The sequence below is a fragment of the Schistocerca cancellata genome, chromosome 2, assembly GCF_023864275.1.
Source record: "Schistocerca cancellata isolate TAMUIC-IGC-003103 chromosome 2, iqSchCanc2.1, whole genome shotgun sequence".
Taxonomy (NCBI): domain Eukaryota; kingdom Metazoa; phylum Arthropoda; class Insecta; order Orthoptera; family Acrididae; genus Schistocerca; species Schistocerca cancellata.
Window position 1 is genome coordinate 349,951,788 of NC_064627.1, and position 22,956 is coordinate 349,974,743.

Here is a 22,956-nt window from a genome sequence, read left to right on the forward strand (position 1 = left end):
TATAGGGAATCCGTTGCCACTAAAAAGAGCTTCTGTTTGTCTCGGAATGTATAAATGCAGCTCCTGTATGGTTTTCAAGGGAACTTCATATCATTCTCCCTCCAAAATAGCGGCAAGTACAGGTAACGACATTGAAGATGGATAGTTATCAGGAATCCTTATCTCCAAAGTAGACAAGTAAGGCTCAATGATATTGTAGGATGGTGATTGTGGTAGCCTCGAGAGCTGCCACAATTCATCCTCGTACTAACAGAATCAGTCCTGGATGATACGAGCTGTGTGAAGAGTGTCCTTGCCTTCTTGTTATAAAATATCACCATTGGGGGACAAACACTGCATCTTGGGATGAACCCTATGGGCCTCCCCCTGTGGGTTTGAGGCCTAGAATAGGCCCAATGTGTTCTAGCCTGTCTTAAAAGGCGACTAAAGGGATCTCTTACTTTATGGCCTTAGGGATTGACCTCCACATTTTCAAAATTTTTGCCGGCGGAGGTGGCCGAGCGGTTCTAGGCGCTACAGTCTGGAACCACGCGACAGCTACGGTCTCAGGTTCGAATCCTGCCTCGGGCATGGGTGTGTGTGATGTCCTTAGGTTAGTTAGGTTTAAGTAGTTCTAAGTTCTAGGGGACTGATGACCTCAGAAGTTAAGTCCCATAGTGCTCAGAGCCATTTTATTTTCAAAATTTTTCAGAAGGTCAGGGGAGGACCCTACGTGGTGCATCACGTATCCACCGTGTGCTGAGACCTTCTGCATCTATTATTGTCATGGCGTTGTAGCGTCACCCATAATCCAACTATTTGACCTTACAGAGTTCACCATCTACATCCGTTGTCTGCTGTTCTCTTTCATGCCCCATTTACGTCTGTTGTCTGCTGTCCTCTTTCGCCCCCATGACAGTACTGGATTTCTTTGCACCCACGGTAGCCAGTCTGTCGTTGAGGCACTGTCATGTACCCACTTGATTGTAGCCCTCTCAAAACATAGGGATCGAATTGCTGATGCCTGAATTGCAAACTCCCCATGCACGCCAACGAGTAGATGCCTGTATAACTGTCTAACTGGAGCATCTCAGAAAGAGTCATCTTGCGAGTTGGCCTATGCTGAGGCTGGGTGGTACCCATGGGGAGAGCCCCAGGTCAGCATCTTGGTGAATGACCTGAAATGAAGTGGACCAAGTCATCTTGTGCTGGTGACAAATGGCTCTAGCAGTCCCTAAGAAGGGAAAGGCAGACCAGTTCAGAGACGTATGGCCACAAATAGTTCCCCTCCCTTGCTACACCATGGGAGGAATGAAGGACTATGGAAAAAAGAGAGCCCTATTCAACTCGGTGTTTAGTCTGCAACAAAACAGATAACAGGGACTCCTTTCTGCTACAAAGACTGGAGGGCCAGTTTGGGAAGCTGGTTCCAGAGTCCAAAATGAGAAATAGGTGAGTCCTGATTCAGACAGCATCCCCAGGCCAGTCACAGGCTGTGCTCGCCTGTGACAAGCTGGCTGATATTCCTGTTTCAGTTACCTCCCCCCGCCCCTCTCCCCCATAAAAGCCTAAACATGATTCAGAGGTTTATTTTCCATCGAGACCTCCCACTGGAGTCCGATGACGATCTATGCGCCAATTTAGAACGACAGGGTGTTCATCTGGCCTGTCTATAAGGGACCAAAAGATAATAGGGTTGCTACGAGTGCCTTCATCTAGTTTTATGAGGGAGTTTTCTTACCAAGCTTCGTAACCAAGGTGATAGTGTAGCGATGTATACACGCCGAGACTGCGGACGTCCAATGCATCTGAATACTCCATGTGCCCCTCCTTCCACCTGCGTCAACTGTGGAGAGCACTACTTCCCCTGCTCGTTGGAATGCATGGTATCCGAAAAGAAGAGGAAAATTATGGACAGAGTGACTTACTGAGAGGCTAAGCAGAAATATGAAAAGTTGAACTTTAGATGCAGCTGCAGCTGTAACGACATCGTCCTCACTGGCGACTGTAGCTGCCTTCGCTAAGTCCCCTACAGTCGGCCCTGAGGGCCACCTGACTGTGTTCCCGCCCTTCCGTTGTTTCCAAAGCACCTGCTTTAGGAGCAGGGACTTAACTGCTAAGGTCATCAGTCCCTAAGCTTAGACAGTACTTAACGTAAATTATCCTAAGGACAAACACACACACACATGCCCGAGGGAGGACTCGAACCTCGGCCGGAACCAGCCGCACAGTCCATGACTGCAGCACCCTAGACCGCTCGGCTAATCCCGCGCGGCCCAGGAATTACAATTCCAGTCCGTGTCTGGTCCTTTCTCACTCACTGAACTCGAGACTTTCTCTTTAAAATCCTTCCTCCGGGCCTATTCACATAACTTCCGTGTTGTATACTTCGATCACAGCTTCATCTGAGCCTCTCACAAATCCCAAAAGCCATAGTTCACCCTGCGGCTGCCTGTTTCTCTCTTGTCCCAGCAGGTAGGAGGTAGTGTACTGGGATGGCTCTGTGATTGATGGTCACACTGAGTCTCCTTATGCTCATGCAGAACATACTGAACATCGCTCCTTGCCAGGTGCGTGCCGTGTTTTTACTGAAGAGCTGGTAGCCATCTCTCGCGCTCTTGAGCATATCTGTTCCTGCACTGGGGAGTCTTTCCTCACTTGCAGCCATTCCTTGAGCACATCTCGCTGGTTTGTCCAAATTTAGCCGCCCTGAAGTACTGCTTATGGTGTTAGGTGACAATGCCTCAATGGATGATCTAGTTTTAAGTTTTATTCGATAGAGGTTCTTTTATCACTCAATGTATTGGTGGGAGTGTGGCCTTCTCCCCAAGGCATTCACCCTACCTCCATTTTAGCTCTTCCTTTCTCCCTCCAGGGCTGTCTGTGTGACTTGGTGTTCGTCTCTTCACCATCATAGTTTCTCTTGCCTTGAGTTCTTAGGCTGGAGATTTTAATGTGTTGCAGAGTGGCTGGCTCATTTCTTTTCTATTCTTGTAATCGGCCAGCGCAGGCCATCTGATATACTGTTTTAACACCTACCACTTTCTCCCTTTTAGTTAACGTTTCCAGTTTTGCCTTGATTCTGTCGTTTTCTCCTTCCATGTTGTTATACATATAGATTTACTTACCTTTCCCAGATTTCAAGCGATAGGATTCTTTTGGGGTATGCATTTCACCTGTGAACTGTGTGACACGGAAGAAGGGACTGATAACCAACTAGTTTAGTTCCTTTACTCCACAAACCAACCGACCGACTTTATCAGCCAAAATGCTCACTTAATCCTTGGCATTAATGGGATCTTGTAGAATACTCATGGGGTCAATTGAATACCAAATCATCACTGCACGCTCCACCGTGTTCCACGCTTGGGACGTAAACACTGCAAGAAGTTGTAAACAGTGTGAAACAAGAGTCAACCGACCGAACGACTTTCTTCCATTAACCCATAGAGCAGGTTTTATGACTATGGTATCAAGTTTTCCTATTATGGGTATTTGCATAGCTAAAGTGTGGTTCTGGAATTCCTGATCGCCTTGCAATTCCCAGCTTACGGAGTCCCCTTCGTTTTATTTTGGTGCTCACAAGGTTCGCGAGTGGGCGACTCAGCTGTGCAGTGACCTTTGCAGCTGTCGTCCTCTTATTTTTCGTCATAATTCTTTTCAATGACTGTCCGTCACGCTCAGTCAACACACACCGCGTTGTGAGTTATCAGATGTTGTTTTCCTTCTTTCCCTGCTTCGTGTAACTGTTTGACACGGTGCCTCTCGAAACACCGAACACATCGGCCACTTTGGTTACGGAAACACTCACCATAAGAGCACCAGCGACTCTTCCACATTAGAACTCACTTTTTTTCCTTTTGAATCGTCATTAGACTGGTTTGATGCAGGTCGCCACGATTTCCTCTCCTGTGCGAAAGAGAAGCGCCTGCAAATGGTTCAAATGACTCTGAGCACTATTGGACTGAACATCTGAGGTCATCAGTCCACTAGAACTTAGAACTACTTAAACCCAACTAACCTAAGGACATGACACACGTCCATACCCGAGGCAGGATTCGAACCTGCGACCGTAGTAGTCGCGCGGTTCCGGACTGAAGCGCCTAGAACCGTTCGGCTACCACGGCTGGCAGCGATCGCAACCTATGTCCTCAGTTATTTGTTTGATGTATCCCAATCTGTGCCTCCCTCTACAGTTTTTATTCTCAACAGTTCATTCTAGTATAAACGTTCCCTTATATCTTAAAGCATGTCCTATCATCCTGTCCATTGTTGTCAATGTTTTCCACTTATTCCTTTCCTCACAGATTCTGCGAAGAACCTCCTCATTCCCTACCTTATAAGTTCAACTATCTTCTGTAGCAGCATATCTCAAATGCTTCGATTCTCTTCTGTTTCGGTTTTCCCAAAGTACATGTCTCACGCAGATTCACTTAGCTCCAACATGAATCACTCACAACTACATAGAACACTGTTCTGACCACAACTGATCCTTGAAACTTATTGAGAACATTATACTGTTTACGTTGGTGCTTAAATACGACAGTGCAATCTGCAGGTTTGGCTAGCATCTTCATTTAGGGGAAGGCGGGGCAAGATGGGGAAGCTAACTTTAAACCCTTACAAAAGGGTCAAAACTAAACAAATTCAAGTAGGTTTGATTATCATTTGTTTACTTAACCATTGAATTACAATAGCATGCAAAGAAACCTGCAAACTTGTTACATTTAGTTACAAATATCTCGATTTGAAACATAAACTACCAATTCCCCGTCTTGCCCCATATGCGGGGTAAGATGGGGAACTAGCATGAATTCATTTCTAGAGCTTAAATACGGACTGGAATAACGATATCATGTGACGATAAGGTTTCGAAACATGGTTCTGCGAATTGTAGAATCAGGTATTACGTTTTATATCGGCCTCTTACTTTCACATAGTACACAAGTGTGGACAGCCTTGTCGTCATCACTTTCTATCCCTGCACAAGTGTTGTGGGCCCAGCGTCCGCAGTTAATACACCGTATCCAGCCTCCTTCAGTGAAGTCATAGCAGTATAAACATTCTTCACTCTCTTCCTCCTTGTCATTCGACCTCAGTTTACTATCCCTTGAGCGTGAAGGGGTGGTTAAGACGTCAGTAACTTTCGTCACTTTTTCGTTGTCATTATGTCCTTTTGGTGGTATCCCAGGTTAATTAAACGTCTCTGAGAAGTGTTTTCGTTTACATGCAGCACGTTTGGGGACTCCTTTTCGTTCAATTTCTTCAGATAGTTCACTCCCATAAGGAGATTCGGTTAAAACAATGGGTTTTCCACGCCTGTTACATGGTTTCCTTTTGGTTTTTTTATCCACCTTCGGAATAGCTAACACCATTTCAGGGCTGGTAACATGAAAGTTAGACGAAACAGAGGCTTGATCGTCAGTTGTTAATTGTTCAGGTGTTTTACGTCTTGACAACATCTCTGGTATTTGATCTTCCGTTTTTGTAACTTAAGATGTGTGAGCTTGATGAATGTCTGTAGTTGAACAGGGAAGGTAATCACTTTCCTAAAACACATTTCTGTTTACAGGCCAAATGACTGTTTTCCGAAACCCGGTTACTGCTGTGGACATTGTAGCTGAATGAATGAAGGCTTTGCCGAATAAACTTCAACGTATAATTTACGTGTTCAAAACCCGAAGCGAGGTAAACACATGAGACGATAAGAACGTAATGGTTGGACAAATAGTAGGGGCAAGACGGGGAAGCTCCCCATCATGCCCCACCCTGTCTTGCCCCCTGTCATGCTATCAGTTTATGTTACGCCTACTATTTAGTGAACATTGACTACTGAAACAGCAGCTTACTGTTAATAAGACGTGCTATTCAGTGCTATATATACAGTCTGAACAAATGTTCACGAAACAAATGTTTTAGGACCTCGAAAGCTGTAAAACATTGCAAATCAGTATAACAATTGTACGTACTTTGCAAAGCTCACAGAAACCGCCGCGAAACTAAGGTTCAGCAATGTCAACACACTGAGACCTGTGTATTGATAATGTGGACGTAGCTATCCACAAATGGCAGCACTCTAACTGTAGCTTATAGCCCTTCCCCGTCTTACCCCACCTCCCCGTCTCGCCCCGCCTTCCCCTATGTTCAAGCCAGCATTTCTTCCGGGTTTTTTCGTATTTTTATCGAACCCCTGTATGTTGGCACTACGGAAAAAATTTCTCGAACTGGGACTGTACTCACGTTACGATCGGTTAGCCGTGCTGTCCAACGCACCACTTTCCGGGTTGGGAAGGAGCGCCTGGTCTCCGGCACGAATCCGCCCGGCGGACTTGTGTCGAGGTCCCGTGAGCCGGCCAGTCTGTGGAGGGCTTTTAGGTGGTTTTTCCATCTGCCTCGGCGAATGCGGGCTGGTTCCCCTTATTCCGTCTCAGCTACGCTACGTCGGCGATTGCTGCGCAAACGAGTTCTCCATGTACGCGTACACCACCTTTACTCTACCACGCAAACATAGGGGTTACACTCGTCTGGTGTGAGACGTTCCCTGGGGTGGTCCACCAGGTCCGAACCGCACCGAACCGCACAATAACCCTGAAAGAGTGGTTCGGTGTGGGGCGGCGGTGCCGCGTGAAGTGGACTGCGGTAGTCGTCGTGGGGTTGTGGACCACTGCGGCTGCGGCAGGGACGGAGCCTCTCCGTCTTTTCTAGGCCCCCGGTTAACATACAATACAAAATATACAATAGGTGATCTTCGTCGGCTAATGGATGAATGAAATGTTAATCAAGTTCACGGTTCGCCTTTTTTTTTTTTGGTCATCAGTCTACTGACTGGTTTGATGCGGCCCTCCACGAATTCCTTTCCTGTGCTAACCTCTTCATCTCAGAGTAGCACTTGCAACCTACGTCCTCAATTATTTGCTTGACGTATTACAATCTCTGTCTTCCTCTACAGTTTTTGCCCTCTACAGCTCCCTCTAGTACCATGGAAGTCATTCCCCATGTCTTAGCAGATGTCCTATCATCCTGTCCCTTCTCCTTATCAGTGTTTTCCACATATTCCTTTCCTCTCCGATTCTGCGTGGAACCTCCTCATTCCTTACCTTATCAGTCCACCTATGAATTGGTAAAATAGCGTACGACTGAGATCAGGACGTAAAGGCGATCTGTCCGGCGCTTTACCTCTCCGCGACGGGCCGCTGGACGTCGCCGACGTATCGCAGGCCGTGCATGCTGGTGCTGCGGCAGTACTCGGAGACGTGGGCCACGCACCGCACCACGGCCGGGTCGCTCTGCCTGCGGGGCTGCGCGCCGCACGTGCACGCCTGCTGCACGCGGGGCGCACCCGCCTCCAGCTGCTTCTCTGACTTCTCGCCTCTGGAAGCGACAACCAGACCACACCACAGTAAGTAAGGGCAACATCTGATTTTCGGTTCGTACTGGATGATTATCGGCTCATAGCTAGAAAAGTACAGGTACAGTTTTAAGAGCTACATTTGGTAATGGAGAAAGATACATATGACACAACCAATCACACATGCTACCCGTGCTATCTGCCACACCCTCCATATCTCTCTCCAACGTCACTTGAGTCTCCTGGTCGAGCCGGCCGAAGTGGCCGTGCGGTTAAAGGCGCTGCAGTCTGGAACCGCATGACCGCTACGGTCGCAGGTTCGAATCCTGCCTCGGGCATGGATGTTTGTGATGTCCTTAGGTTAGTTAGGTTTAACTAGTTCTAAGTTCTAGGGGACTAATGACCTCAGAAGTTGAGTCCCATAGTGCTCAGAGCCATTTGAACCATCTCCTGGTCGAGTGGGGTAGAACGTGGAAACTTCAGGTAGGCTGCACCCACAGAAATACGTTAAAACTTCAAGTGTATCCACGGCGAAGTCTAGCCACCACCTGTAACTGAACTGCTTCGCGATTTGGTTCCTCAGCTTTCCACACCTTCAACCGGCCCGTTCATCTTATTAACACAGTACAGACTTTAGTGCCAACCCTTCAGGAGCTCAACTCTCCGTAAAATCCGACGCAAAGCCAGACACGAACTAAAACTACTTACGCGCCACAGCTGGAGTCTACGACACTAAATCAGCTGAGAGCTATGGGATACAAAGGCCCCTAACTACGTTACCACTCTTTCGGCAACAGCAGACGTTAGGGTATGAAAACTCATACACACAGCCGGCCAGTGTGGCCGTGCGGTTTAGGCGCTTCAATCTGGAACCGCGTGACTGCTACGGTCGCAGGTTCGAATCCTGCCTCGGGCATGGATGTGCGTGATGTCCTTAGGTTAGTTAGGTTTAAAGAGTTCTAAGTTCTAGGGGACTGATGACCACAGATGTTAAGTCCCATAGTGCTCAGAGCCATTTGAACCATTTTGAACTCCTACACACAGCTAAAAAAGAATTACGACTGTCCATTAATCAGCGACATCAATATCTGGATCCTACGAGTACGGCGGATAGTAGGGAGAGACCAGCAACACGAGACAACAGGCGAGAGCGACCATTATGAGAGTGCGAAGTAATCATCACAGTACATGTTACACCCCAGCCTACAGGCGGGTTCAGACGGCTCTGAGCACTATGGGACTTTACATCTGAGGTCATCAGTCCCCTAGAACTTGAAACAACTTAAACCTAACTAACCTAAGGACATCACACACATCCATGCCCGAGGCAGGATTCGAACCTGCGACCGTAGCAGTAGCCCGGTTCCAGACTAAAGCGCCTAGAACCGCTCGGCCACAACGGCCGGCGGGCCTACAGGGCTCGAAAAGTTTCCACTGAAGATAGAGACACAGAGACAGAAATAGATGTGTAAAATAAAGGATTATGACCGATACTGTCATTTATCCAAAATATTTTGAAACGGAGAAATGCATCGCCTGAAGGACTGACCCCAGTTATCCAGTATATCAGAAGACAGATCGTACACATTACGCGTAATCTACACACAGTAATTTTATAAAAATTATACTTGTTTTATCTTAATTGAACCGAAATTTGCACATAGATAATATTCAAAACTGACAGTTGTTAGTGATGTGTTTAAACCTTATAATTGTGTATTGAATGTGTTTAAACCTTGTTTGGTCGTTTGATCATAAAACCAAAAGCCAAAATAAATAGAAAATTCTACCATTATTCTAACCTACAAATCTCTCAACTGCCCCACTCCAAGTTGTACCAAAATTGCCTGGAATTCTGCCTCACCTAAATCCTACAAGCGCTTTGAAATCTAAGAAAGACTCGCACTCCGCCTCGCATTTCGCATCGTCACACCTTTTCCAGTTCTCACCTTACAGCAACTCATCCACATCCCACACATTTTTCTCTTCTTGGAGCACCTTATGACCCAACAAGTTAATCAGGTAATCCAATTAAAGCATCTTGAAGCACAAATACTGTGTCATTTTAATTTGTGCTTTATTTAAATCCATTTTTCCTATCTTTGATGTAGGAGAGAGTATGATAAAACAGGCTACTCTGATGAAAGAGGGTATCGAAATTTTCTCATCTGATATCTGCTGCTATTTCCCGGTAAAGATAGTATCCTCTTTCCCACTCGATGACCTTCATTCTTGGAGTATCTGCAGTCCGTTGAAATCAACTGTGAGCTCTCTCGGTCGAAAAATATTTTTTTACAGTGTTGTAATATTTGATTTTGAATTGTGCGTTTACATTTGCCAGACAATATTTTGAAGACTGTAAAGTAAGAATGACATCAGTTAAACAATGTCTGCACTACAAATTCAGTGTTTCAAAATGTTTGTCCCGCTCAAGGGCTATTGAAATCAAGTTGTTCTTAAGATGCCGTTATCGGATATAACAGGTTTGATAAAACAGGGTAGCACCCCGTTTTATAGATCTGGTTTAAAAGTTGCCGTTAGTGATTTTCAATTTTTTTATTTAGTTTGTTCAATTAGAAAAATTATTACTATTATTATTCACAGGATTTAACTTAAATTATGCCATAATTATGGCGCCTTATAAAAGGAAAGCTGACAGACAGTCATTGAGTCAAGAGAATATGAAAGAAGCTGTAGCGGCAGTTTTGGCCGAAACAATGGGCTATTTGAAAGCATCAAAGTCCTTCGGGATTCCTCAGAGTACTCCGGAAGCACGTGTAGGAAAGGCCTGGAGTGGAATGTGTTTAGAGGATACTGCAAAGAAAGGTAAACCTATTTACTATTTTATAAGAAATTAATTGAACTGTTGCAGTCATTATTATTATTACTGTTGTTGTTGTTGTTTTAGGTCTAGGCTGCTACAAACCTGTATCTAATCAGGAGAAGGAAAATGAACTGGCTGAATATATCCTGTTAATGGAAAGCAGATTGTTGGGATTGACCATCGATGACGTGCGGAGTCTTGCTTTCGAACTGGCAGAGAAAAATAACTTGCCCTATAACTTTAGCAAGGCTAAGGAGATGCTGGTTCTATTCGTTTTTGAAGAGGAATCCGGAAATAAGCCTGCGTTCTGCCGAGCCAACATCTCTTGGCAGAGCAATGGGCTTTAACCGTGCGGTGGTGAATCAGTTCTTTGGTTTGCTGTTAGAACTTTATAATAGGTACAACTTCACCGACGATAGAGTCTATAATGTGGATGAGACAGGAATAACAACAGTCCCTAATAAGCAACCAAAGGTGCTTGCCTTGAGGAGAAAAGGTCAAGTTGGCGGTTTGGTTTCTGCGGAAAGAGGCATCTTAGTGACTGCTGTAGCTTGTATGAGCGCTTCTGCAATTGATATGCCCGCAATGTTTGTGTCACCTAGACGAAGAGCCAAGCCCGAGCTTCTGGATAATGCTCCACCAAGATCTACTGTGGAATATCACCCTAGCAGATGGATGCACAAAGAAATTTTCCTGAAGTGGTTTCAACGATTTGTTGAATTTCCAAAACCAACTGCAGATAAACCCGTTCTTTTGCTCTTGGATGGTCAGTCAACACACACGAAGAGTATTGAACTTATTGATATTGCTAGAGAAAAACTATGTTCATCTCTTATGCTTCCCCCAACAATGCACCCACCGAATGCAACCCCTGGATGTTGCATTCATGGCCCCACTGAGCAATTATTACTCTCAAGAGGTTCGAAAGTGGCTTCAGTGTCATCTTGGACGAGTGATAACTATGAATAAAGTTGCAGGGCTGTATGGGACAGCATTCATGAAGTTGCTTCTACTGAGAGTGCTGTAAATGCATTCCGTAAAACTGGAGTTTTCCACTGGATGCTAATATTTTCCCTGATTGGATGTATCAGTCTGCTGAAACAACAGACACTGACCCACTGTTGGAGAAAGGCGATGTCCCGCCTTCGGAACCTACTTCAGAGTCATTAAATAGAGAAACATCTTTTCCAACCACACTAAGGTCTTCCAAGTCGGATAGGCCTAAGCCTTCGACTTCAGCTTTCCACGTCTCTCCGAAAGACATAAAAGCAGTGCCGACAGCTGAAAGAAAGAAACAAAAATCTGATAGACGAAGAGGAAAGACAGCTGTTCTTACAAGTTCACCTTATAAGGAAGAATTACGGTCTTCTATGAAGAAGGGGAAGGCTCCCAAAAGGAAACTTTAAATGGGGCCACATTCTAACAGTTCTAGGCCTAATGAAGTCAGAAATGTTGGACAGAAGAAATCAAAGAAAGTTGGAAAAATACAGGAGTATAGCACATCGTCAGAAGAGGAAGGAGATGATAATAATACAGCTTGCATTTATTGTAATGAACTTTTCTCCAATTCTAAGTATGAAGAGGGCTGGGTGAAGTGTTATAAGTCTAATGAATGGGCTCATGGACAGAGTGCCGGCATTAATGATGATGATGATGAATCATAAAAAAGTGATTTTTGTACATGAAGTGATTGTCAGGTTTTTTTTAAATTTTAGTTGTAATGTAATACCCTGTTTTATTCAACTAGTATGATACAGCGAGGTAGTTGACACAAGTGTAGAAATTTCTTTACTGTGGTGAGGCACTTTTTTAAATGTATGTTTTTCATGCCCAATTGTAAGTAAACAGACTGGACAATTAGTCATTAAAAACTCAACAGGTTGGTACATATAGTTCATTTCGTACGCCACTTTGTGTATTAAGTACCCTGTTTTAACCGACTCTCACGTACTTTATGTCACTATTTGTACTTATTTCTGATTTTGTACTAAATATAAAACATTGCTGTACATCTAAGGTAATATTTGAGCACACTGTAGGCATTACCGGTCCAGCTAAAACGTCGTTAGATTTTAACGATATTTTGTAGGTAAAGGCAAAAGGCACTTGGAGAGGGCGTCTAGCGGACAACGCATCAGTGACTACTCAGACACCGTACCGTGCAAATGGCGCAGAGATCTGTACAACTCCAGGGAACTATTACCTCGGCCGGTCTGGCTGTGACAGTGCAGATGTAGAATGAATGAATACTGCTCCAGGATATTTGTTCATTACGTGAAGTGCCCTGGGTGAACCTTTTAAACGCCGAGGCTGGAATTACACAGTATTTGACGACGCATCCAGGCAAGTTACTCTTTCGTTTAGCATTGTAAATCACGCGGACTAGTATTTATTCTGTGCTCTTTGATCAATATTTACTTTGCAGACCCATAAATGTCACCACCGCCTATGTTCGAACCACTCACAGACAGCAAATGGCAGTGTCTCTAGCAGTGGAGGGTATATGAAGAGTATCAAGGGGGACGCGGATAACAGTGTAGTCGTTACCGTAATACAGAAACAGCGATTTATCTGAAGTCCAAAAGTGACGTCATCATTGGCTTTCGGTCCAAGGGTGGAAGCATTTCCCAAACAAGTTTATAAACTGTTTGCTTCCCACTGTGGTTAAAGTAGACCCTGAGTGGTGCTATCCAAAAATCCCGCCCAGACAATAGCGATGTACTAGGAGCCATAGATGACAGGGGAGGACGACATCCCCGGAAATACGTTTTGGCGAACAGACGTGCAGCTGATGAGCATCTGACCGTCCAGATGAACCAAGGAGCTAACAACAGCCTCGATCGCCCAGATGAACCGAGAGGCTAACAACAGCCTCTCCTCATCGACCGTTCAGTGAATGTTACTTTGTATGAGCCTCCGTAGCAGGCGTCTTCTTCATGCAACCATGCTGACTCGTGTTCACTGGGGACTAAGGGTGGAATTTTCTCACCAGAATCGAAACTGGACGTCCAATGAATGGTGACAGCTGGCCTTTTCAGATAAACACGTTTTATGTTCCATCGGACAGATGGCCTTTGGCGCCTATGGCTTAAGCAAATAGCCGGCCGGTGTGGCTACGCGGTTAAAGGCGCTACAGTCTGGAACCGCGCGACCGCTACGGTCGCAGGTTCGACTCCTGCCTCGGGCATGGATGTGTGTGATGTCCTTAGGTTAGTTAGGTTTAAGTAGTTCTAAGTTCTAGGGGACTGATGACCTCAGAAGTTCAGTCCCATAGTGCTCAGAGCCATTTGAACCATTTGAAGCTTAAGCAAATACCTTGCAATCAGGAGCGAGTGTTATTATGTGCAGAATGTTTTCACGGCTTTCCCTGGATGATCTCGACATTCTGGAAGGCACAATGTATTAACATAATAATGCATCTGTCATAGGGGACAATGTCCACCTCTAAATGCAAATTGTTTCCCCTCTGCTCGATGACATCTACCAGCACGACAATGCAACATGCCGCACAGCTCAAAGTGTACGTTCGTGGTTCGAAGTACAGAAAGGAATACTTTATTTACAAACAGCCCGTTTCGAAATGGTTCAAATGGCTCTGAGCACTATGGGACTTAACAGCTATGGTCATCAGTCCCCTAGAACTTAGAACTACTTAAACCTAACTAACCTAAGGACAGCACACAACACCCAGCCATCACGAGGCAGAGAAAATCCCTGACCCCGCCGGGAATCGAACCCGGGAACCCGGGCGTGGGAAGCGAGAACGCTACCGCACGACCACGAGATGCGGGCGAGCCCGTTTCGACAGACACTGATGTCATCCTCAGGTCTTCAAAATTTTATGTTATGACATGTGTCCATTTTGAGTTGCACCAAGCTCTCATGTAGATAAAATTTAGCACCTGATACAGAAGTTTGTTATAAACAAAACATTTAAAACTAGAAAGCACCTTGTGCACATAGCCATATTCAATCATCTGTGAACGCTACGTATATGGACATGACCATCTGCACAAGATACTTTTTGATTTTAAATGTTTTATTTATGACAAACCTTTATATAATGTGCTACATTTTATCTACATATCAACTTGGCGTGAGGTATAACTAAAGATGAACCAATTTTATAAGACCTGAAGATGACACCAAAGTCTGTTGAAACTCGTTGTTTGTAAATAAAGAAATATTTATGTGCTGTTGGCTTTAGAAAATTTTTCGTTTCGAAGATTTAACATTTATTTATATAAATTTCATTGTTTGCAAAGTGTGGCAAGTGTATGTTCTGTTGTTGATAATTCTTCCGTGTTATATGGCCGTGGTCCATGGAATTCTTCTATTCCTAACGTTTCGTCCAATACTACGTTGGACATCCTCAGAGGTATGGCTGGTCCTGCTGAGTCCTGCCGGAAGAATTATCAACAACAGTACCATCCGGTCGTGAAAGCCTTCATTGTATGATTAGAAGTGTATGTTCATTTGTGCATACCTGTTTTTATGAGATATCTGTGTAGAGAAAGAAGGGGTGCAAATTAATTTTGCTTGGGTACTTAAGATGTTACTTTGCTCAAAACCATTCATAATATTCCCGCAAACGATAATGTGAGGGGGTGACATTCTGATTTTTTAGTGGCTCACAGTAAAGTACGAAAAAAACAACATTACACGTAAAATATTGTCCAATAGATCTGTCATGAAATAGCTAATGCAGACAGCTAATTTTTTCTGTTTTGTTATGTCATCAGTCTTCTGACTGGTTTGATGCGGCCGGCCCCGAATTCCTCTCCTGTGCCAACCTTTCCATATCAGAGTAGCAAATGTAACCCGCCATCAATAGGATTTGCAGGCGGGGACTACACAGGAAGATGTCGTCATCAGAAGAAACAAAACTGGCGTCCTATGGACAGGATTGTGAAATGTTAGATCCCTTAATCTTACAGGCTAGAAAATTTGAAGTGGGGATTGGATACGTTAAGGTTTTATGTAAAGAGAGTTAATGATGTTCGGTGGCAGGAGGAACAGGATTTCTGCTCAGATAAATACATCGCTATAAATACAAAATCAAATAGGGGTGATGCAGGAATCGGTTTAATAATGAATAGAAACACATGAATGCGTTTAAGCTACTATTAGTAGCATTGCAAGCGCATTCTAGTAGCCAAGACAGACACTAAGCCCACAGCCGCCACAATAGTACCGGTTTATATGCCAACTGACTCCGCAGTTGATAAATAAAAAAGTCATGTGACTAGGGCCTCCCGTCGGGTAGACCGTTCGCCGGGTGCAAGTCTTTCGATTTGACGCCACTTCGGCGACTTGGGTATCGTTGGGGATGAAATGATAATGATTAGGACAACACCCAGTCACTGAGCGGAGAAAATCTCCGACCCAACCGGGAATCGAACCCGGGCCCTTAGGATGATGAGATAAAATAATTTGTTCTTATAGTCAAGGAAGACGATAACTTAATTGTGTTATCTCAAAAATGAATTGGATTGTCCCATTTGTTCTTCATATGACCTCTACAAGTTTATATATTTTCGCCACCACACAGGCATAGAAATAAACAAAAATGGCTTCGCGCTATGAGAGACTATTTCAGAATGGAGCGAATGAGACGTAATTAACGTTGCATGTGTTAATATGAAAAGAAATTTCCTCCTAAAATGCTGCTGCGATGTAAAATGATTCCTTCCCACCATAGCTTCTACATGTATCACAGGAAGATTATGTTTTTAGAGGAAATACTGGTAAATCATTTACACTAAGACACTAAGAGACTGTTTACTTAAAAAACTTGTGTGATTACTCGTGTCATTACAACTGAGAGTATTCTAAGGTGTGGAGGTCGAATGAAAATACAACTGCGCCAGAATGTGGAAGATGGTTTGAAGGGTGAGATACTTTGGGAAGAATGAATTTACAGTTACCTACGTACACATTCTGTTTCACGCCATGACCGTGGCGGAAGCAATAGTAAAAGCCTCAAACGTCTAGGGCGTACTTGACTGTGAAATGTGTATTTGTTCCTAAGTTCAAAACTACATTGGAGACGTTTGGCTGCTAGGTATTGTCCTCTAATACACGTACTTTCAGTAAAGACTTTTTCTCAAATATATAACCTACGAATCGATTTTATAGACAAACCGTACTGACGATAACTGAAAGCTGCAGCATATTCTGGAGTAACGAATTCTCTCGTTGCTGTTTCCCTGGATTACTATTGGTTATTTATCATTGGTCTTAGAGTCATGGTACATCTGCAAAACATAAACTAAGTCGATTTTAGTTGTTAATTGGAGGGGATCTGGAACTGCTGTTGGTCACTTTGATCTTCCTAGGCATCTTTTCTTTCTCTCTGACAACTTATTTATGAAATCGGACGTTTTGTAACGCAGATGGCTTCTGACAGTTCTTTCAACCCAGTGATGGTGTCTAAGCCTTGGCATGGACTGAATCATTCATACCATATTGTATGGCTGAATGAGGACGTTGACAGCGTTGTTCGTAATCAATCAGTTGATAATCGCACACATTGAGCCATATTTTTAATTCGTGCATTAATTACAATAAGTACATGAGTGCAACAACATAACCTAAATACAAATTTTTAATAGATGCACCTGCTGACAGGATTTAGATTATATTTCAGTCCACTGTTTTTAATCTTCAGCGTTCGTGCACACCATTTAAACTAAAATAAGCCGCCGATGGTGACTTCGTTCCAGACGCCTCTCGCCATTCTATTTATGAACATAAAGGACTGTAAGTGAGATTAATTGCAAATCAGCGTACCAAGGGCACTCATTTTAACGAGTTGAGTTTCGGCTTGTCGCCGGAGGTCTGAGCACAAAGAGGAACTAGAGTCGGTTCCCGAAAGATCCCAAAGGAGCCCTTCGTCATTGGTGTCCTGCACTACAGCTGCCCACTTTGGTGATGATTCTTTAAGAGTGCCTTGCATTCGAAGGATACAGAAGCGATCGACCATGTAAAGCCTCATGAAAATCCGTAACGAGATGAACACACTACAGCAACGTGTCTAGGGCCTCCTGTTGGGAATTTCAGAAAGCATTTTTTTAAGAAAGCACCCCGCTCAAGTTGGTGTTGTACGATGAGGATTGTGAAGTAGAAGTCGCTGATCACGAAATCACGACGTCTGATATTGACGTAAGAGAAGAGTGAAGTTCCGATAATGAGATTAAACTCATAATTTATCTGCCCAGCGCATGGACAGTGGGAACCAAATTTTGATTACGGCTTCCACTCTATGAAGGGAGACCTGTAAATTTGTTCTTATATAATGCCTATTCTAAACACTGCAATGCGGGTTACTGCTCTGTTCTGATGTGACCTGTTTCATTGTTTGATACTCTGCTTCTGTGTCCATATATGTTGTTAACAGGCTTGACTCGTGACCAGCGTCAAATGAAGATGTTGTCATTGGGATTACACAAGTACCCCTCTCTGGTCGATTATGGAGCATTGGTTAGGGATATGGTTCAAATGGCTCTGAGCACTACGGGACTTAACATCTGAGGTTATCAGTCCCCTACAACTTAGAACTACTTAAATCTAACTAACCTAAGGACATCACATACATCCACGCCCGAGGCAGGATTCGAACCTGCGACCGTAGCGGTCGCGCGGTTCCAGACTGTAGCGCCTAGAACCACTCGGCCATCCCGGCCGGCTTAGGGATATGAATTTCACTTCATTGCGTTTATCGTTAACTAAAAGTGTTTCCAACAGAACACTAAAAATTCCACTGTAGTATGACGCAGATTAAAACAAGGTTTTATTATTTTGCAGTTCCAAATGTTTACTGAAATCAAGATCTAAAAACATATTCAGGTCTGTATTTCACGTTCATCTTGTTGCTAGTGTTGTACACAATGAAATGAAATTGCAGTGCCACCGACGAACTCTCAAGCATCAACCGAGTTGTTGTTTCTTTACTTCCCATGTTTTGCAGTTCCTCGTTATTACAACTACACCTTGGCAAACTGTTATCAGCCTTTGACGGACTATAATTATTGTTTTGTGCATCTCAACCACATAATATTAAAATTTATTATTGTTGCTATTATTATTTATGGAGAGGTGTAAGATAATATTAATCCACTACAGTTTGTTTGTGCGTACATGTGAGGGTGCGTGTGTGCTGCGTGCGTGCGTGCGTACATTTTTAACATTAAATCGGAGCCTGTCTTTCGTTTCACCTACAGTTACGTAAAATAATTAGGGTTCTTTATGTCTCTCACTACCTCGATCGGCAAGGCTGACGCTGTTGTGTTTAACCAGGTCGAAGGATACTACATTTTTACTCTTTGTCATGTTGACAAACTTAAATCTGTCTTTGTTGAGAACTAAAGTCTGGTGTTATAATGAGTTGATATTTTGGACATATGATATGGCTAGAATTTTGTCACACAACATTTTCCTGTAGGTAAACACCTCATGTACCAGTGGTCTGAGTTCAATTACTACTGTGTGTTATGTCATAATGAAACTCGCAAGGAACATGTTATTACGGAAATTGCTAATACGATGGGCATGTGTGTACCGACAACAACACGTAAATGACGAGATCGAGCGATTTGTCAATCATTTTAGGTGAAAGCCGGTCTAGTTACTTTTATCCGCCTGAAAAATACAATACGCTAACAACCAAAGACACAACAGACTAAAATCACGTAATTCTCTCTTACACTGTGTGCATTATATTCCGCTCCTTCAATTACGGTTAACATCTCAACAGTGGAACGCCGACGCCTCATAAGAGAATAACGCTAGAAAGAGAGAAAAGAATAAGGAAAGACAAGTTCCGGATAATGAGAAAATACTTGAATAGATCAAATGCTTTAATAACAGCGAATACTGAAAAGAAAAGAAAGATATAACCTAGGTAAATGTTATTCCTTGTGATTTCTGGAGGAGGATAAAAAATTATTTCGGTATCTGCAGTAATGACTGACTGACTGTTCATAATTTCTATATCGACTGCTTCCCAATGGACATAATCAACTGCACAAGTAATTGAGGTTATAGTTATTTCATTCACTAACAAATCATTCGTTTCGTCTTATTTCAGTCTGACAGTATTCCGTGTCAATATCAATATATATTTTGATACGTGGAGGTCACAATGTGTGTTGCCTTCACAGAAGTTAGCTAAACCTAAGAAAAGAAAGTAAAACACATTCCAGATATGTGAAATACAACGTGCAGAGAAAATAAATATGATTCGAACCCGTGGTGCCAAGTAAATCTCAACAAACTGTTATAGTTGTAGGCTAACCAACAGTGTTTTACACCTTTTTCTTTGATTTTTCTCAAAGCTCTTCAGCCATCAAAGACGTTCGTACTGGTCTCAAAGCACTTGTTCACAACATATTTAATGAATTACAACAGTATATTGTTTCATGGTCTTCATAGAATATGCCAGTAGTTTTTGAAACCATGGAAACCGAAATCTAGACAGCCAAACAGGTATCTGAATACCTGTCTTCCCAAATCCAGAGGCTGGTGCATGTATAGAAGTCTTTGATCTTCTGTGGACTTTTGTCGAAAATTTAGTTTCTCCCAGTGTCAGAGGAAATGAATAGCTGCGACTGGTACATACCAAAGTTCTCTTTCTACTTAACAAAGAGCTTTCGGAGCTCGCTAAATGTCTGTAGTCGAGAAGCATTCACTTGGTTACTTGAGTTTGACAGAGTTCTTATCACTAGAAAGAGCGACGTTAAGTCTATTTAGCTTCTACGTTACTAGAGGATGCATGAGGGCGAAGATGGCCATTACACAAATTACCAGAATGGTCTGATCCACTAAAACGCTGAAATCAATGCTAAAGCATTCTTTTCCATCCACTGGGCCAAACCTTTACAACTGACAAGCTATTTAGGGAGCCCCGACGCCATTTACTAGCGTTTATTGCTTCATTAGGGGAAACACAGATATTATGTGTTGCAAAAGCAAATAGTTCCTTCTCAAAATAATCTCTATTAATCACATTGAATTTCGTCTAGGGAAATACAGTCTTTCGTCAACGAAAATTTTTACGGTAAAAGACACTCTTCTGAGATTAGGAAACAGAACACTCTCATCCGGTACACGCTGGTAAAACGAGGGTGTGTGGAACTATTTCTAAGGTAATATCGTGCACTTCTACCATCAAATTGGCCAATGCGTGTGCAGATGAGTTGTTCTAGTGTATGATCAGCTTGCCGCTCACTGACATTTGTCAAATCCGCTTCAACGCACCGTGCAGAAGGTTAGATAACAACGGGCAGTCACTGTTGTTTTCTAACGAACCAAAGAAACACAGCGGCTGCTACATTTCCTACACAGTAAAGTTGTTTCCGTTTCGATCAGTGCACTTTCACCTTCGACAACCGATTACTGAAACGGGTATTTTTGTCTCCGAGGTGAAATGGTGCAACCGTTCACTTAGTGGCGGCAGACGTTCTTCAGGTCTTGCTGCAAGACTTCGCAAAACGACTTTGACAGAGGTCTACTTTGATAAAGTCTTACTTTATGAACAATACGCATACATCTCTTCAAACGCTTAATTGGACAAAGATTTTGATGAGTTCTAACATGACCTGCTCATCCTTTTAATTGTGCTGCCGTCAAACCATATTTACGGACTACATAGTTTAATGAGAACAAATACGTGACAAGTGTGATCACAGAGATACTGATGAGCTTAAGAGAAACATTTTGATGATTAAGTACATACATAGTATTAGGGGTGTAAGTGCTGATAGCCAGCCGGTGTGGCCGAGCGGTTCTAGGCGCTACAGTCTGGAACCGCGCGACCGCTACGGTCGCAGTTTCGAATCCTGCCTCGGGCATGGATGTGTGTGATGTCCTTAGGTTAGTTAGGTTTAAGTAGTTCTAAGTTCTAGGGAACTGATGACCTCAGAAGTTAAGTCCCATAGTGCTCAGAGCCATTTGAACCTGTTTTTTAAGTGCTGATATCTGTATTAATGACAGTGTACTGAAGAGAATTATATCAGTATTTACTTCATTTGCACACTAATATTTATTGCTGCTATGAGTAATATGGTTTTAGGTGGTTAGTACCTCAAAGTACGTACGGCAGATAACTTTACCCTGGGCATTAGATCACTTTCTGTGTGGATGGGTGAACGTAAGACGGGTAGTCTATATTGACAGGCATAGTCCATTTTATGGTGCAGAGAACATCACTTAATAGCTTTTGAGATGTGTTTGCGGGAAGTGTGATAGATGCAGAGAAAAAACAACTAACACAGTAAATTGGGTACATATTAACGTAGCAGGTATCACAATATCTGTACCTTTACCCCTGAAACCACATATTAGTTTCAGTTTTTCCATAATGACTAATGGCGCCGCTATATTGAGAACGGAAGCTGATGATCTCAAAATGAAAGCTAGCCAGTAATCCACGGGTCTAATGGCCAATCAGTGACTATTCCAGCTCACTGAAAATCTGTGTTGATGTCACTTCAGGACTGAAAAAGTGTTGTGTCAAATGTCTATTTACGATTACTGCGACTACTGAGCATTCAGTAGGTAGTGAAACAGATTGTCACGGAACAAAGGACATACATGGGAAAGTCCTCGGAGCTCTGTTGGGTCAATGTCAACCAAGATGAGAAATCAGCAAGAGTCAAAGCCTGAATTTTTTTCTGAATGCCAGATATGTGTCTCTTGTTCTCTTATTAGTCTCCACGAAAGTTTACCTGCGACAGCTATTTCGCAAGAAACTGATAGTCTTGAAAAAGGCGCTTCTTCTTCATGAGCATCCATTATATTTTTCAAGTCTGTGGAGTCCGTACGATTGCTCCGGTAGGTCGCTGTGTTCTGCTACCACTTACCTAATTTCCCTTGGAACAGTCTTCAAAACAAGGTCTGCTTCAGGTGGTTCATGCGACAGTATTTATCCCGATACTATTTCTCAGTTTACACACTGTTATTTGGTTTACTTGTCTGTATCTAACTTTCGGTTTTCCTAAATCCATACACGAGTCCAACGGCATTCATTGGTTCAAAAATGGCTCTAAACACTATGGGACTTAACATCAGTACCTAGACTTAGAACTACTTAAACATAACTAACCTAAGGACATCACACACATCCAAGCCCGAGGCAGGGTTCGAACGTGCGACCGTAGCAGCAGCGCGGTTACGGACTGAAGCGCCTAGAACCGGTCGGCCACAGCGGCCGGCGACGCATTCATTGGTCCTCAACGACTGTTACTTCAATTTGTAAAGACAATCTGCTGTCTTACAAAAAAAAAAAAAAAAAAACGGTTCAAATGGCTCTGAGCACTATGGGACTTAACTTCTGCGGTCATCAGTCCCCTAGAACTACTTAAACCTAACTAACCTAGGGACATCACACACATCCATGCCCGAGGCCGGACTCGAACCTGCGACTGTAGCGCCTAGAACCGCTCGGCCATCCCGCCCGGCTGCTGTCTTACAGACCTCTGCGTCAAGACTAACCAAGCCAGTATAAATATCGAGCATCTGTTGTGGAATTCTACGTCTTCAACTCCACCCCTGCATGTTCGTATGGTTAGCCCAAAGCACAATTACGTATGTAATACCAGAATGAGACCTTCATGCTGATACAGTGATGAATGTTTTTTATACTTCCTGGTCCAACCGGGAATCGAACCCGGAATAGTTCCTTAGGCGGGAAATGCTCCTACGGAATAAGCTGACCATAGCAGTCGTCCATCACAGCTTCTGTTTGGTCAGTCCCTGTTTCCTAATTCTCAGATTCTATCCTTCAAAAGCTTGCGGGATTAATACG

At 43.4% G+C, this 22,956-nt stretch overlaps 1 protein-coding gene across 1 annotated transcript in view; it reads right to left on the reverse strand.

Annotated features, from left to right (window-relative positions):
• The window catches only part of LOC126153937 (pickpocket protein 28-like), a 164,765-nt gene that overhangs the window by 122,225 nt on the left and 19,584 nt on the right, over positions 1-22,956 (reverse strand). Inside the window, exon 2 of the mRNA XM_049916103.1 lies at positions 7,156-7,350. Coding sequence (XP_049772060.1) covers positions 7,156-7,350 — 195 coding nt within the window. The remainder of the gene's footprint in view (positions 1-7,155; positions 7,351-22,956) is intronic.